Source organism: Quercus lobata, chromosome 3 (genome assembly GCF_001633185.2).
Source record: "Quercus lobata isolate SW786 chromosome 3, ValleyOak3.0 Primary Assembly, whole genome shotgun sequence".
NCBI lineage: Eukaryota > Viridiplantae > Streptophyta > Magnoliopsida > Fagales > Fagaceae > Quercus > Quercus lobata.
The window spans coordinates 9624202-9641534 of record NC_044906.1 but is presented as its reverse complement, the minus strand read 5'-3'; the positions used below and the strand labels follow the sequence as shown (position 1 = coordinate 9641534).

Genomic DNA, 17333 nt, shown 5'->3' with positions numbered 1-17333 from the left:
TAATTTGCTATTATTCATGAGTCTCACTGCATTTTTTGGTACTATTTATGAGTCTTACTGTATTATTTCAACTAACATTTACTTTTATCTACAGTACTTTTAGTAAAAAGTTTTCGATTTCAGCAAAATAAGCGGATCCCCAACAGACCATTCATCTCTCTTTTTTAAATCTCCTTATTCCCATCTTTGTTTTTATAAATTTCATATTACTTCTCTCTAATTCATTCCACATTCTTCCTACACAATATATATATATATATATATATATATTTATTTATTTATTTATTTATATATTACTCTCTCTTTCTCTCTCTCTCTATGTTTTCTTCTTTTATCTATGTATTTATTATTTTATGTTCAAAAACAATTCTTGATTTATAAATTTTTAGATAGTTAACATTTTTTTTTTGGATATAGGGTGTGAAATTTGGATTTTATGAATTTTTTTTTAAGCAATATTATTTGCCAATATCTAGTGAACTTTGATGATGTACAAAATTTTGTAAGTGAATATTGTTTAGAAATGAAGATTTTCTCTACTTACCTTTTGAGTTCTTGAGAAATTTTTTTTTTTGTTTTTCATATTTTATTTATTTATAGTTATGGTAGTATTTTAATCTATAGTGTCTATTCCTTGATAATTTTTCTTTATTATCAAGTTAAAACACTAATTGGTTTTTGGTATAAGCGGGATTCGACCCTTATCTCTCTTATTTGTCGAGAAAATGTTTTACTAGTAGAGTTAACTGGAACCTACATTTTACTTTTAATCTTTTTAATAAAGAAAAATTTTAACTATAATGTGTGATATATATATTAACTTCAAGAAAAAACTTTCATGCACATCACATAGTTTACAGCTACTAAATTCTTCTTAACTCTTAGCATAACCATTTTTTTTTTTAATAACAATAACCTTTTCTTGTCTGTTCCTTGCATATGTGTCTCCTAAGATAACTTTGAAAATTCCTTCTCAATTATATATAATCCAAGTGGTGACAACCGACAACCATGAATACTGGTATCAAGGAAGACACAAATGGGATTAAAGAAACATAGTTTATATTTTACAAATTAAGCATATCTATAAAATAATTCATGAGTGTACTGTTAATACATGCTAGATTGTATAATAGTTTGAAGTCCATCGCCTATAAAAAGCTTGGTATGTTGAGGCAGAGAAGCAAAACTAGAAAGATAATACAGCCCTATCAATATAACTGCACTGTTCATCTTCTTTCTTTTGTTTCAGTTCAGTCAACCCTCTATACCTTGTGTGTTTAAGTGTGTCTATATACTATATATACATGTTAAAATGTAATTTGTAATTAACAAGTGGCTCCCTAAGTGTCAAAGAAAGAAGCAATTGAAATCTAGATGTCAACAAATAAAGAATCCAGCAGCAGCAGAATTGAACAAGCATGCAAATGACACCTCATGGACAAGTGTCAATTAAAGAGAAATGAAGCAAACTTAAAATGAAGCAAACTTCTGTAGTATTCTTGAAGCTTATATTCATCCTAAACTCCTAACATATCTATATAAAGATGTGAGTTATAAAATGAAGTATGTAACATCTGGAAAAAGAACTATGAAAATTAGAATGAAATATTTGTGCTGCAATACTCTGTTTTTCCTTCATGTCTAGCATAACATTAACATCTCTACAAAAGTTAAAAACTAAATTCTACTCCTAGTCATATAATTAAGAACTTGCACCCAACAATATATATGGAATCAATCACCGTCCGGCACGTGGCAGTGATTCCTTTCCCATGCCAAGGCCACATCAACGCCATGATGGGTGTCTGCAAGTCACTATCTTCAAAACAAGACCATGGAATTCTCATCACCAGTGTTGTCTCTGAAGAGTGGCTCAGCTGCATCTGTGGCTAAAGCCAAATGATAACAGTAACAACACCATTCGCTTCGCTACCATCCCTAACGTGGTCGAGCGTGAAAAAATGGGTGACTTTGGACCCTTCAACGAAGTGGTGAAGGCGAAAATGGAAGCTCCCGTTGAAGAACTCCTGGATCGACTCGACCCTCTGGTGGATAGAATCATAGCCGACTTTGAGCTGCAGTGGCCACTCGACTTAGCGATTCGAAAGGAAATTCCAATTGCCTCGCTTTGGAGCATATCGACTTTTTTTTTTCTCCATGCTTCATCGTCATTATGTTTTCACACAGCATCATCATCTGCCACTTCACTTTATAGGTAATTCCTTTAGTAATAATGCATTAGTGGGAAATAAAAATAACAGATCACATCTCTCACATTTTTTGCCACAATTTAATAACATATGTGACTGTGATTTAAGATTCATCACTAAGTATACGTTTGAATATCGTTTATTTTACTGAAAACTGAAAACTAAAAATAATAAAAAATTATTGTTCATGCTTGAAAATACTGTTCACATGCCTGATTGCACTATTCATTTCTCATGAACAGTGCAATAGGCACTGGTAAAAAAAAAAAAAAAAAAAAAAAAAGCTGAAAAAGCCATACGCGTAAAACGTGGATGCGGACGTGCAAGACAAACGCACCCTACACCTACCATTTTTTGTCTTTCACTCACAGTCAGCATATATTATGGTTGCACTAAAAATTGTGGAACAAAAATTGTGTCCTAATCAAGAGTTTTATGGCTCCATTGGGTTTAGCACAATTTGATATTTTCAACAGAAACTTTCATGATTCTAATGACTTTCTCTTGTTGCAGCTATTAAGTTTTCAAAAGAAAAAAAGTTGGACCCGTAAACTTTCTCTAAAAATGATAATCCTTCAAACACAAGGTGACATGATATACTCCTTGGGACACAATATTTTTGTAATTCTTTTTTCATAGCTGTTGACATAGTTTGTTGTGATAGGTACCATTATTAAAATAAATTAAAAATTAACAAAAAAAAAAAAAAAACCTAATTGGAGTAGTGTAATAATTGTTTTTATGAGGTTGTTTCTATCGAAGATGTTCAAATGTTCAAATTTCTCATTTCCTAATTAACTAACGAATATATATATATATATATATATATATATATATATAAAGACCCCAAATATTGAATCAATAAAAAGTCAATCCAATTAAAAACCTAAACTATTTTATTAAAAAAACTATTGTAAGTAAAGTATGACAAATTATTATTGACCATAAAGATGATCAATGATTTTTATGCCAAAAAGTAAGAAGAGTGTAGTAGTTGTTATCAAATTAAAAGAGAGATACAAAAATTTAATTAATAATTTTGTATTTTGAAAGTTCAAATAGTGTAAAAACACCCTTGAACGTTTAGATCCCCAAATTACAAATTAACCAATTCAAGCTTTATGTCAAACAACTAGTGTGCGGAAAATGAACAAAAGCTATAATATAGAATTGGAAATCTATCTAAGCTAAATTAAAATCACAACTCACAGCAGATAATAAAATGCAAAGATAAAAGGGAAGGAAGATGCAAACACAAAAACAACACGCGATGTGTTATCGAAGAGGAAACCGAAACCCTCGGCGTAAAACCTCTCCGCCGCCCTCCAAGCGGTAAACAATCCACTAGAAAATGTAGTTGGGATACATGGACAGCAATAGACCCTTCAAGCCTAATCTACCCAGTGCACCTAAGCCCTCCAAGCTTCTTGCTCCAACGAGGTTGCGCCGAACCTTTTTCTTTTCTAGCTTCCTGGATTTCGCTACTTGACCATAACATCAACCAATGTAAACTGGTTCTTTCCTAACTACTTCCCAGAACACCAAACATCCCTCTCACAGTAATGAATATGGTGAGAACAAGGTTTTGGTAAAATGCCTCTCAAGGGTTTGACAATGGAGAGGAAGAGAGTTGAGGAATTTGAAAAGACTCTAATGTACAGATTGTAGGTGAATCAATCTTGTTTTATTCTAGGGTTTCTCTCTCAAAATTCTCTCTAGAAGTACTCTTTTATTTGTGGGTATAAGGGGTATTTATACTGTAGTGAGAGGAGAATGTGAAACATCAGGTTTTTCAAAACAGGGGTGGCTCACGGCTTGGCCTCGCTACTTGACTGAGCCGCGAGATCCAGTCGCGAGATAACCGTATGGCCAGTTGTCCTGTTTTATCCTGTAATGCTCCAGCTGGCATGACTGTTCACCTTCTGGCATGCTTGGCACGTGTGCTGCATCTGGCGGCTTGCAGCCGCGAGTCACCCGCGAGATCAAGTTGCGAGTCTCTGTTTTCTTGCACACTCTTGAGCATTCTACACTCTATCGCACTCACTACTCTTACAACAAACCCACCTAAATACAGAATACTAAATGCTGAAATACAAGCAAATTTTACACGGAATAAAGCCAACAAGATGGTTGATTAAATTCAACCTTAAATATTTTAAAATCAAGAAGAGTAATTTTCACATTAAAAAATTATGATATATAAATTTAAATAGATGTTATTTAATTTATATCTAAATATAGATAGGAATTCACTTAAAATCATTGCTTTAGGCGTCAAATTCTATTGGGTCAGCTTTGATGATAATTGGTATATAACATAATAAAAGTAGTGTCAATGATGGACTTAGATAAGAGTAATGTCACTCTAGTCACAATAAGTCATGTCAACATTTTAGAAAAATGATGTCCTTAGGTATAAAATCATATGTTTTACCCTTATTCTTATGTTCCACTTTGTACTCTACTATATGTCCATTTTTTTTTTTTCATTTTAAACTTTGATTATTAATATTAATATTATTATTATTATTATAAACATGTGACAAATTATAATTAGTAGAGCATATATAAAATGGACTATTCAATATGGGACAAAAGATTTTTATTCATGTCCCTGGTATTACTTGAAAAATCTCCACTTCCTTGCTATAATTTTAATATATGTATATGTTTACTAGTTGGACACCTCATAGAAATTAAATTTAATCGGTTTGCATGTTAGTTTCAAATCACAAGAGAGAATCCATTTCACTGTACATTTTATTTCTTAGATCAAACCATATATTTGCCGCATCAGAATTTTAAATGGTAAAGCAATTGATAAACTTTTAAATTTATAATATTTAATCCAAACCATGAAATATGTTCATTTTAAGCGGAGAGGATTGTATTCCTGTCTAACTATTCACTTTGTTTTTCAACTAAGCCCACCTATTTCAAGTGCAGAAGATTGATTTGCAATTAGTGCATATTAGTCGGTTTCATAAGATATTATTTTTTCCTTCTTTGGTGTGATAGATGACGAAGACAATCATGTGGAAAACATACCCGGGATTTCTTCAACTGATTTAGATGACTTACAAATCGTATTTCATGAAAACAACCCAAAGGGAATGGAACAAATCTTGAATTGCTTTTCAATTGTGTCCAAAGCACAATATGTTCTTGTCAATTCCTTCTATGAGCTTGAAGCTCAAGCCTTTGACTCTTTGAAAGCAACATTCCCTTTCCCTGTGTACCCTATTGGTCCTACCAACCGTTACTTGGAACCAAAACTTGATCAACATAGTTCCTTTACAACTACATCAACTATTGATTATCTAAAATGGTTGGACTCTCAGCCTGCAGGCTCTGTCTTGTATGTTTCATTTGGAAGTTTTTTTGAGCTTTCAAGCACTCAAATGGATGAATTCACAGTCGCGCTTTGTAGTAGTGGTGTTCGGTTCTTGTGGGTGGCGCGAGGGGAAGCTTCTAGGCTGAAAGAAACTTGTGGTGGTGATAAAGGGTTGGTAGTGCCTTGGTGTGACCAACTAAGAGTGTTGTGCCATCCTTCTGTAGGTGGATTTTGGTCCCATTCTGGATGGAATTCAGTCCAAGAAACTATATTTATGCAGGCATTCCTATGCTTGCTTTCCCCTTATTTTTGGACCAAGTTCCTAACAGTAGGAAAATTGAGGAAGATTGGAAGATTGGGTAGAGGGTTAAGAGAGCAGAGATAGGAAGTGAAATTTTGGTGGCAACAGAGGATATATTACAACACATACAAAGGCTTATGGATCTTGAAAGCTGTGAGGGAAAAGAAACTAGGAAAAGAGCAAGAGAACTTAAAAATATGTATGATCAAGCGACTGCTAAAGGTGGATCATTTGATTCTCACTTGGATGCATTTGTTAGTGACTTTTTAGAAGGCAATTTGAACCATTAAGAAGTTTGGTTATTATATGAGATTTATGTGGGTTTTTTTTTCTTTTTCTTTTTCTTTTTTTTTTCAAAGAAGAGAATATGTGTGGCTTGCTGAACATAATCATGGAATTAGTAGTAAATGTATAATACTATTATCTCAATTAAGTTAATGTGTCAATAAATTTGTTGCAAGTGGTTGATCTAGCCAATTCAATGTAATTATGACCTTAAGTTGCTTATGATGATTAATGGAATCATCAATATCTTTGTAACAGTAGTGATAGTTACATACTGTGTATACAAAACACAGCTGAAAATTCGTGTTTTGAAAATGTGATTTTAGCTGAAGTGTGTAAACGTGTGTAACAATAATTAGAGTTTTTTTTTTTTTTTTTTTAAATAGTAATTTTAAGCTTGTATATTTTGATGAATCTCAAGACAAGTGGTTGCCGACAATAGCAAGCAATAGTCAGCAACATTATGTTGATTTGTAGTGGCGAATCATTGATGTTGTTGGTCACTTGGTCCCAAATGGGGATGGCTCATGGCAGTTCAATTAGGAAGTGAAAATTATGTATTCAACCAAAGAGGCGTTCCAAATGGGTTGGATTAGATTCGAGGGGAACTGCTAAATAAAACCGTTTTGACATTTAGATTAAACTGCAAGTAGTTTTCGAAATAAGAGAACGCTGGGTGTCGTTTACATCTCAGCCTTTTAAAACTGAAGGACATGTCATCTCTTCTTTCTTCTTGAAAATAGATGACAGGCTACATGAACGGTCTTGCAGTGTTTCAAACCAAAGGCATTGGTTAGGACTTGGGACAAAAGAAGAAATACAAACCGGTAGATTAATGACTCAATATTATAAGATAGAACATGGTAGGTTTTAAAAGCATTGGGAGAAAACCTGACTTTGCAATGACAATGAGCCCTACGGCCTAAATTTTCAAATTCAAAGTCTACCGACTTAAGCCGGTATCACTAAAATGACTTGAAATGTTTATTTTAAGCCTTGGTTTGAGTGAATCAAAAACCATTGAGAAAGCCAAAATGAGAATAAACATATTTAAAACCCTTCGAGGATTTAACTATAATTTCAATATCACCCATTAATGCTTGAAGTGGGAGAACCTTGTGGCCCAAGTTTCCAAAGGGCCTGTGCTGAGTCCCATTCTCCACTTCCTAACGTTTTTGGACACATTATTGTTCTCAATTTCACGCTTAAGAGTGGATCAATAATCAGAATGTCGATGTCAACAAACGAATTCATGATTGCATGAATCAATTGAGGCTGCTCTGCAGCTGATCCTTTCTTCCATGTTGTAATCTAGTAAACTCCATCCAAATGGAGGCAGCAACATCTACAAGTTTTCATCAGCTATGACTCAAGTTCATATATATTCTTTCACATGGCCAAAGGCATATAAGAAGAAGTGAAGAACATTACAGAAAGGGTAAACAAATGAAAAGAAAAAGAAACACAATGGCAAGCAAATAATAGGCACCCTTAGATCGGAGAGCAGTTGCAAAGACCAATCATATTGATCATTTGCAAACAACTGGCACTATCTTCACTCTTGGGGCTTTTCCCACTTGAGGGGCTTCACTACCTCCCATGTGAAATCAGCGTCATCTCTTCCAAAGTGGCCATAAGCGGCTGTCTTCAAGAACCTGCCATTTCCACCTCTCTTAAGATCTAGGTTAATGGCAATCATTCCAGGCCTGAAATCAAAGCTCTCCTTAACAATCTTGAGAATCTCCTTGTCTGGAATCTTCCCAGTGCCGTAAGTGTCAACAAATACAGATAATGGCTCAGGAACACCAATGGCATATGAGACTTGCACAATGCACCTCCGAGCAAGCCCATTGGCAACAATGCTCTTTGCAGCCTGCCTAACAACATATGCTCCACTCCTGTCAACCTTGGTAGGGTCCTTTCCAGAGAAGGCACCACCACCATGGGCTCCCCATCCACCATAAGTATCAATGATGATTTTGCGGCCAGTGAGACCTGCATCACCATGAGGTCCACCAATGACAAAGCGCCCTGATGGGTTCAGATGGAAGATTGTCTTCTCATCAAGGTACTTCTCAGGGATGACAGGCTTGATAACATGCTCTTTAAGATCAGCAGCAATCTCATCATTAGTAACAGTTTCATCGTGCTGTGTGGAAATAAGGACAGTGTGTACTCGTACTGGAACCATAGCACCATTGTCATTGTAGTATTCCACGGTGACTTGAGTTTTACCATCAGGTCTCAACCAGGGGCAGGTCCCATTTTTACGAACATCAGTAAGGCGTGCACCAAGCTTGGTAGCCAAAACATGGCTCAGAGGCATAAACTCAGGGGTCTCATCTGTAGCATAGCCAAACATGTGACCCTGGTCACCGGCACCAATTTCCTCAGGCCTCTTAGTCAGATGGCCATGGACACCCTGTGCAATATCAGGGCTTTGTTGCTCAATGTTAACTAGAACCTTGCAGTTGTCAGCATCAAGTCCCACATCATCAGAAACAAATCCAATCGTACGGCATGTGTCGCGTACAATCTTCTCATAGTTTACATTGGCTTTGGTGGTAATCTCACCAAAAACCATAACCATGTTGGTCTTGGTGCATGTCTCACAGGCAACCTTGCTCTCAGGGTCTTGTTCAAGGCAGGCATCAAGCACTGCATCAGAAATCTGATCACAAAGCTTATCTGGGTGACCCTCATTCACAGACTCGGAGGTAAATAGGAAGGTATCCATTATTCCGAAGCTGCAAAGGACAATGTAACACACAGATATGTCAGCATAGGGATGAGCAGAAGCCAAGCAGAAAATTGGTATATAATACAGAAGTAAGGGTCAATCTATTACTAAAAATACCTACAACTGAAATGCTCGCTCAATTCATAAGACAGAGCAAGAAAAAAGCATCTGAGATCAGTGCTTAAACGAATTCCCAAAAGCAAATATTCTAAAGGCAAATAATAGTAAAGAAAATAGCATCAAACAAGCTTCCACTACACACCAATTATGGTGTAAAAGTAAAGAAGCACCAACAAGACAAGTATCAAGTAATATTCTCTAATAATTACATTAAAATGAAAGTCTACCAGAAGAAGAATATGATCCTGCAATTCAGAGATTGAGAAAAGCCACTCTTGACACAAATCTAGAAAGCATAAAGACTATGAGTCTGTTTGGCATCAACTTCAACTTTTATCTTTTATATACATCTTTTTGAAACCTCTTTTTATTTTTTTTCACTTTTTCTCACTTGTTCTAAGGTATAAGTATACTTTAGCACACTTTGGGCAAAAAACTAGATAAGTTGTTCCAGCCAGACACTATATATCCATACTTTCAAATCAAGCAAATCCCAAAGAGTTAAACAGAATCTTCCATGTGAGATAGTAAGAACAAATCTATATGCTAAAGCTGAGTACAGAACAAGGAAAACCCATGAAAGTAATGTCACTTTGAACCCAAGAAATTGTTGCAAACAACTTCAACTGTAAAAGAATCACACTTTTTTTTTTCTTTAAAATTTCCATAGAACAAAATAAGGTATCAAAACTCAAAAGCCTCAAATTTTTTTTTTTTTGGTAATACCTAAGAACAAAAATAAGAGCACAAACAAAAGCACAAGTTTCTCTAATTTTGAGCCCAATGAAGAAATCTGCATCATTTCTACGCAAACTATAAGTAAAGACATATTACACTGCTCCAAAGAGTTCTGCAACATTCGCAACCACTCCATAACAAAGATTTTACTAACATAAATCCCAGCAAGTAAACACATATCAAGCATTATTACCCAGAATCCAACAAAAAAACAGAGACAAAAACAGAACTTGCCAGCAACCCAAATCATACAACAAGTAACAAAACAAATCCCTCCAACTTAAAACTTACACTAACAAGAAAAACCAAAGCACTAAAAAGGGAAATTAGCAAACACAAACACTTGGGCTAAACCCAGATGTGTGGTAAAGGCAAAACCTGACCTTTGAGTGTCCAACCGTGTCCCCGTGTCTAAAAGGACTCTTGTGTGCCTCTTACACTGAGACTCGGGTCTGTATTTATAGGCTGATAGTAAGGATTTTTCTATGTGACCGAAAATAACCGCTTTGGATATAATATACGGGATTATCAAAAAATAAAATAGAATGGACGGTCTTGATTTTATATTTTTTTAGGTGGCAAATGCTACTATGGCATAGGCACTTTTGTAAGTTCCATGAGCTCTTTTTCTTTTCCATCAAAAAAGAAAAAGCTCTTTTTCTTTTGCATCAAATTTTTACTTGTAACGTGATTTTAATTAGTTTAATTGATAAAATCTTTAATAGTTGAATAAAATATTTAAAGTTCAATCGTCGCTTACACAAAAATTTATTGTGTCTTATTATGATAATAAAGAGCACAATCATAAAAAACAGAAATCATAAGTCAAAACTCTATTAAAAAAAAAAAACATTTGTCCTAATAACATCAAAGGTTTTTTTTTTTTTTTGGAAACAAATCACATCAATGGATAATGTTACAAATTAGGCTAGTATACCAGTATTTATTCCCTTTTTATATTTTGGATTGTTTCAACACTTTTAAGTATTACAAGAATAACCACTGTACATTTTTAGTGCAATGGTCACTTTACAATAATAAGTATTTGTGGATTGTGGGAGGCAATGGTCAGGGTTCAAGTCTCCTAAAAAGAGTTTTTACACACATGTACACTTAAATTAGGATAGAATAAAATTTCTATCTTAAAAAAAAAAAAAAAAAAAAAAAGTAATAATAAGTGTTTGTGGGGTGCGGGGGCAATGATCGGGGTTTAAGTCTCCTAGAAGGAGTTTTCACACACATGCACACTTAAATTAGGTTAGAGTAGAATTTCTATTTTATAAAAAATAAAAATAAAAAGTATTACAAGAATATCAAAATGTTTCTTTTGTCAACGTTCGGTAAATGCTAATCCACTAAAAAATGACAATATTCTAAAGAAAAATGGTATAAAAAAAAGTCTTTTCTAATAGGATTAACAACAAATGCAATGATGCATAATGGAATGAGTGTACTGACAATGTTATAATAATCAACTGTACAAATTACAAAATTTAAAAAATCTAATAATTTATTTCGAAGCAACCTAAAATTTAGAGGGTGTAAAGTAAACTTTAATCTACAATTTTTTTTTTCCCCAAATTATGTTGGTAAGAAAAGTTTGTACCAAAAAAAAAAAAATTATCTTGATAAATAATATAAGGAAAACTATATGATAAGAGATAAAATAGTGAGTCACTTCTTTTATTATCTTTCTTGTATCTCAAAAGAAGTCTAAAGGAAATGATTTTCTATAAAATAAAAAATAAAAATAAAAATAAAAAAACGTTTTATTATAACTTTTTTTATGTTTGGATTAGCCTATTTTCTTTAACCTTTAAAAAAAAAATTCTAAATAAATATTTAGATGCATCTAGAAAAAAAAAATTAAAAAGTACCTTATTAATAAGCCAAATTAAAAAAATAAATAAATAAAGCTCACCCAAGACTTGCCATCCCATAAACAAAAAAGTGTGCGATTTGCTTACTCTTATAGTTTTACCAAAACTTAACTTTTTGACCAACATATGTAAACTTGATTTTTGGGTTAAATAATATGACTTGTACTTGGAGCATTTTACTTTCTAATAATATATACATGTTACACCATATGTAATAAACAGGAAGAACAAAAAAGGCTGAATAAATATATTTTGTTGAAATTACATAAATAAGAATGTTCATGGGAAGCAAAATGAGAATGTTGATGATGACCCCCAAATTGTTGGAGAGCTCATGGGAAGCAAAATGAGAAAGTTCCCATCATAACACTACTCTGTCTAACTAGCTTTTCGGTGTTGGGGTCCAGATTTGAAAACGTGTATATATGGAGTCAGATATGGGCCGTTGGATGGGGTTGAATCGGTGGTGTGGATTGGTTGGAGTCGGTGGGAGAGAGCGACAGAGCCACCGATAGAAATAGGTTTTTTCTTAATAAGTATGCCTTAGATACAGTATTTTAAATGTTGTTCTTTAGGCTTATTTTTTAAGATTCTGATATGAAGATTTTTTCTTATGGGAATGAAATTTATTTTTTAATTAACTAGGCATATAATTGAATTTTAAGAAATAAACTTAAAGAATAGCACACAAGACACTGTACCTAATTTTTGCCATTTCTTAATTTGTCTTCGCGGTTTGGTGGGTCACCTTCTGAGCCGGTTGGTTTTTTTTGTGGAGTTCACCCACCTTGATGTAATTCTTAGCTTCATTTTCATGGCTTAGCTTAGATAAGGGGCTTGGCTCAATTGACTTTTATTTTATTTTTTTCCTGACTAAAATACATTTTAATCCTTTTAAGTTTTATTGGGCTGTTATTTTGGTCCCTCAAGTTTCATAACTTATAATTAACTCTATAAATTTCTTCTCAAGTCCAAAAACTCGGTCTTTGATTTCATTTTTAATAAGAGCGACTCTAAAGTTGTTGTTGAGACTCTTTCAAAGATAAAGCTCGAAATCCTATAGAGAATTCACAATACCTTCTCTAAAATGCCTCTTCTACTCTCCCAATTCATAGAAGTTTCTGTAAAATGGGTTTCTAGGATTTCTAGTGGTGCAGCCCATACTCTGGCCAAATGGTCACGTAATATATTTGGTTCTTTTGATATAGGTTGTTGTCCTCCCTGTTTTGAGTCTATTATCAGGGTCGAGGCAAGCAGTCCTACTTCTTTATAGTTCCTCTTTTTTTTTTTTTTTAATAAATTCTTCTTAAATTTAAATTTAAACTTAAACTCCGCTTGGTTTGACTTGAGTTATTAATCAAGTTGAGCTCGGGTTCAATATTAAGTTCAAACTACACTAATAAATTCATATGAAGCATATTATTCAGTCCATTTGGTTTGGACTAGTGGTATAAACTCCTATTTAATTAAAGACTAAATAAGTTACGAGTTTATTCTTCAAGTCTATGTCAAGCTTATTACCAAACTTATCAATGAGCATAGACTTGGCTTGTTTTTTATCGAACCCTATTATTTACAAGTTTATATATATATATATATATATATATATATTTTGGCTTAGGCTCAGCTCATTTAGTAAAGAAGCTTAAAACAACAGCTCCAAATTGACTTTTTTTTTTTTTATAAATAAACAAGCATGAATAAGCTTTATATTGAGCCAAGAAAAAGTTGTTTTGTGAACAGCTTGATTCATTAATTTACCTCCCTAGATAAAACTCCCTATTTATTATTGATTATACACAGCTCTTAATGGATTTCAAACACACGACTTCAACCTACATTCTTTTCTAATGGGAGAGAAAGAATCATTAAAACGTTACTAAAGTTTTGTTAGAAATTAAACACTTCATAAAATAATGTACATTTTCCCATCTTAATTTTTTGTCTGTGTTGGAAAGTATAATTTACTTTTCATGAAAGTGAAGAAAAAATCAAGACATTGATTGCCAAAGAAAATCATGGGATTGGTTAACAAATCAAAGGATCGATAGCTAAAGAAATTATCGTTGAATAATATGTATAATTTCTATTATAAATATGAATTTATTTATAATGTATACTATCATGAAAACTGTATGAGAAACTATAGCTATTTGGGCTCTTGTCCCATAAATATAGGCCACAAGGCCGCACCACATAAACTTCCATGTTTTTTTTTTTCTCTCTCTCTTTTCTTTTCCACCTCACATCATAGATTTCTACAGTCTATTTTCATGGTTGAGTTTTTTGGTAAAGCTGATTGACATAAACTAAAAAACATAGGAGCATGAAATCCCATGTTTGAAAGCTGGGAAAACACATACACACCCTCCTAGAAGCAAGAAAGGTAAAAAAAAATACAAAACCTTGCATATTAGGTTTTGTATTGTACAGATATCATGTTTGGATCCTACGTACCAACAGTCCTTAGAAGTGATGAATGTTTCTTTGACATTTATTGCTCACATGTCTATGTACTTAGGTTCTGTTTAGGAACAGCTTATTTTGCTGAAATTGAAAATTTTTTAATGAAAGTGTAAAAAAAAAAAAATGTTAAAAATTAAAAATTAGCTAAATAGTACAATGAGATAGTACCAAAAAATACAATGGGATCCATAAATAATACCAAAAAATAAAAGCTAAAAACTATATATATAAGCTAAAGCAAATAAGCTCATCCAAAACTAATCCTTAGTGAAAGAGAGAGTTATGCCATGTTAGACAAGTAATATATGCAAGCATGGCTAGGCTAGACAAGAAGGGATGCCCCCCACATGTTTGTGTATGCAGCATGGCCAACCATCAGCTTTCCCTTGTCATGAGCTAGCTGTAAAACTTTTTGGCCCATATCATTAAACCAAAAATAGCAATCCCTTTTGATTTCTTCTAACATTTAGTGAAGAAAAGGTCTAATAATTTCAAGTGTAAAATATTATTTTGGTTTCTAAATTTTATTAAAAGGTTTTTTTTTTCATCCTTAAATTTTAATAATTTCTATTTTCATCCTTAAAATTTATATATAAAAAAATAATAGTTCAAAGATAAAAATATGGATGAAAAAAAAAAACTATTTTTCAATAATTTAGAGACAAAAGAGTAAAAAACAAACTTTTGGTAAAATTTAAGGATAGAAAGTAAATCATTTTCAATAATTTAGTGACAAAAAATAAACTTTTAAATAATTTAAGGATGAAAAACAAAATTTTAAAAATTTAAGAGTGAAAACAAACTTTTTGGTAAAGTTTAGGAACTAAAGTACTATTTTACTCTAAACTAAATGATTTTTTTTTTACAATCGTTAATGAATCATGTTATAATTAATATATAATAAATATAATGTTAATAGTAATTGTATGTAAAACTAATTTTATACCAATTATAACTTACAAACTTAAAACAAGTTGTGAAGAGATTTGTCCTAGTTAACATTGCTGATTTGGGAATATTGCAGATTGTAGTATTACAGCCTCACTTTTGAGCTGAAACCAAAGAGCGAGACTCCAATGAGCTTATGAGTTATATTAGCTATTTAGCTCCATTCTTTAATGGGGGAGGTTCTCCAAAGATGTTGGATACAGACACGTGGCAGTCTATCGTAGTTGGTGAATTGTTGGTGACTACTGAGAGGGGCCAGAAGTAAGTGGACAGAAGTAGGTAAATATGGAGAGGGGAACAAAGAGAGAGACTTTGCCTCTGTTATTGGAGGATCTTGATGATGATGAGTTGGTCACCATTCTCATTTTAGAATTTAATTAGTGGCACAGATCTATATATATATATATATATTACTTCATAAAAATAACTAGTGGGACTCTCTTTTTTTTGGAATTTTCACCAACTTTCCACTTCTTCCACAAAATGATGGCATGTCCCGTAATTATGCTAGAAACACAATTTTTGGCACAATTTTTCTTCACAATTTGTCACATAACGAGTTGTAATTGATAAGAGTATGTCAGTGGGTTATGTGGAGACACACTCTTACCAATCACAACTCGTCATGTGACGAATTGTTATACAAAATTATGCCAAAAGTTGTGTCCCTAACATAATTCTATGCTCCATGTTGGTGTTGGAAGCTGAAACATCAATGCCTCAAAAAAAGAACATAAATTGCTGATTCAGCCAAAAAAAGAAAACAAAAACAAAAGAAAAAAAAAAAACCAACTACTGAAAGTAGAAGATTAGAACTAGGGAATGAAAGGAATGGATTGAAAGAGATTTTTAAAGAATATTCTATTCATTCCCTTGTAAAAATTCCTTTCCAAAGTAAGAGAAACACTTATCTATTGAATGACATTAACTTCAACAACCAACTCTATTCCCATTTTGAGAACAACCAAACAAAATATAAGTGGTGACTTGTGAGTAGTACAAGCAATAAATTCTCGTCCTCATATAAAAAATTTAGACTTTAAATTTTGTCTACACAAAAAACTTAATGTTTTGGTCTAAAAATAAAGAATAATCATTATGAAGTAGACCGTTAAAATTCTATCATATCTTTAAAAAAAAAAAAAAAAAAGTAACATATAATAGTATAATTGTATATTTTGTTTATTTCCATTTCTTATTTTAAAAATTCGTAAAGCCTTCTAGTTCCCTCAAAATTTTAGCTAAATATGAGACACATGTCATTTATAATTTTGTGTAATTTATCCTTTAAAACCATTTGATTTTTTAAACATCACTTCGTGTTATGTATTAAAACTAATTGGAGGAAATTTTGTGTGATGATTGTCCATTACTCATATTCAACTGTTTCAACAAATTACGACCAAAGTTATGTCCAATTGTCCACAAGCACTTATATCATAATAATTTCGTAATAATTGATAAACGAACTTTGCTAACCCTTTTTCTTCTCTGAATGTAATGGAAGGACAATGCATCTACAAATAAGATATCTAGGAAGAGAATTATTGTCATTCTAACCCTTTTTTTTTCTCTATTCTAGGCAAAGAGCCTCATGTGAGATTAACACCTTTCATAGTAGACATCTCCTTATCGAAGGACCCAATACTCCCTTACCTTTTAAAAAAAGAAAACTAAAATAAGACAGTTTCCATAGAATGAGACCAATATTTACAAGCATCGAAACTCAATAATTAGATTCTTACTATGGTATTCTTCTCCAAAATAATAATAATAATAATAAGAGATAGGTTCAAGTTACACCTGGTGTAACTTCATAAGAGTTACACCTTTTTTGGACCATTGATTTGTATTAGATCTAAGGGTGAAAAAAGCACTCATAGTCATGTATTTATTGTTCCCTAGAAATTAGTAACTAAGTCATTAATTCTTCTTATTAAAAATAGAAAAATAAAAAAACAGCATTAACTCTTTGCTCTTCATCATCATCATCATCTTCATCTTCTCTCCCTCTCTCACATGGTCTTGTGTTCTATTTTTTAACCGTTGAGGCAGTATTTGAAGTTTGCACAATATGTTTTGGTGTTTTTCACTTCAGTCATTGGAATGACAAAGAAATTCTGGCAAAAAGAAATCTAAGGGTGAAAATAAATCACTATGTCAACCATAAAGCTAGAGAATATATGCAACCTTTAAGAACTTATTTCTAATTTTAATAAGATAAACAGAAAGGAAAAAGCTACCGCAGAACTGAACCTCTTACCAAACCCCCGCAGGGAATGCTTAAAATACCTACCCGCTTGATTGG

At 32.7% G+C, this 17333-nt stretch overlaps 1 protein-coding gene and 1 pseudogene across 2 annotated transcripts; one reads left to right on the top strand and one right to left on the bottom strand.

Moving 5' to 3' along the window:
* Window positions 1–1731: 1731 nt before the first annotated feature.
* LOC115980282 lies at window positions 1732–6160 on the top strand (annotated as a pseudogene). The gene is made up of 2 exons (XR_004089342.1): window positions 1732–2218; window positions 5232–6160. The product of XR_004089342.1 is annotated as a UDP-glycosyltransferase 87A1-like (transcript).
* A 1210-nt stretch (window positions 6161–7370) lies between these two features.
* On the bottom strand, window positions 7371–10221 carry LOC115980034 (S-adenosylmethionine synthase 1). The gene is made up of 2 exons (XM_031102229.1): window positions 10115–10221; window positions 7371–8880 (listed from the first exon to the last, which is right to left on the bottom strand). The coding sequence occupies exon 2, from the start codon at window positions 8868–8870 to the stop codon at window positions 7689–7691; it is 1182 nt and encodes a 393-aa protein (XP_030958089.1). The 5' UTR covers window positions 8871–8880; window positions 10115–10221; the 3' UTR covers window positions 7371–7688.
* Between the last annotated feature and the right edge of the window lie 7112 nt (window positions 10222–17333).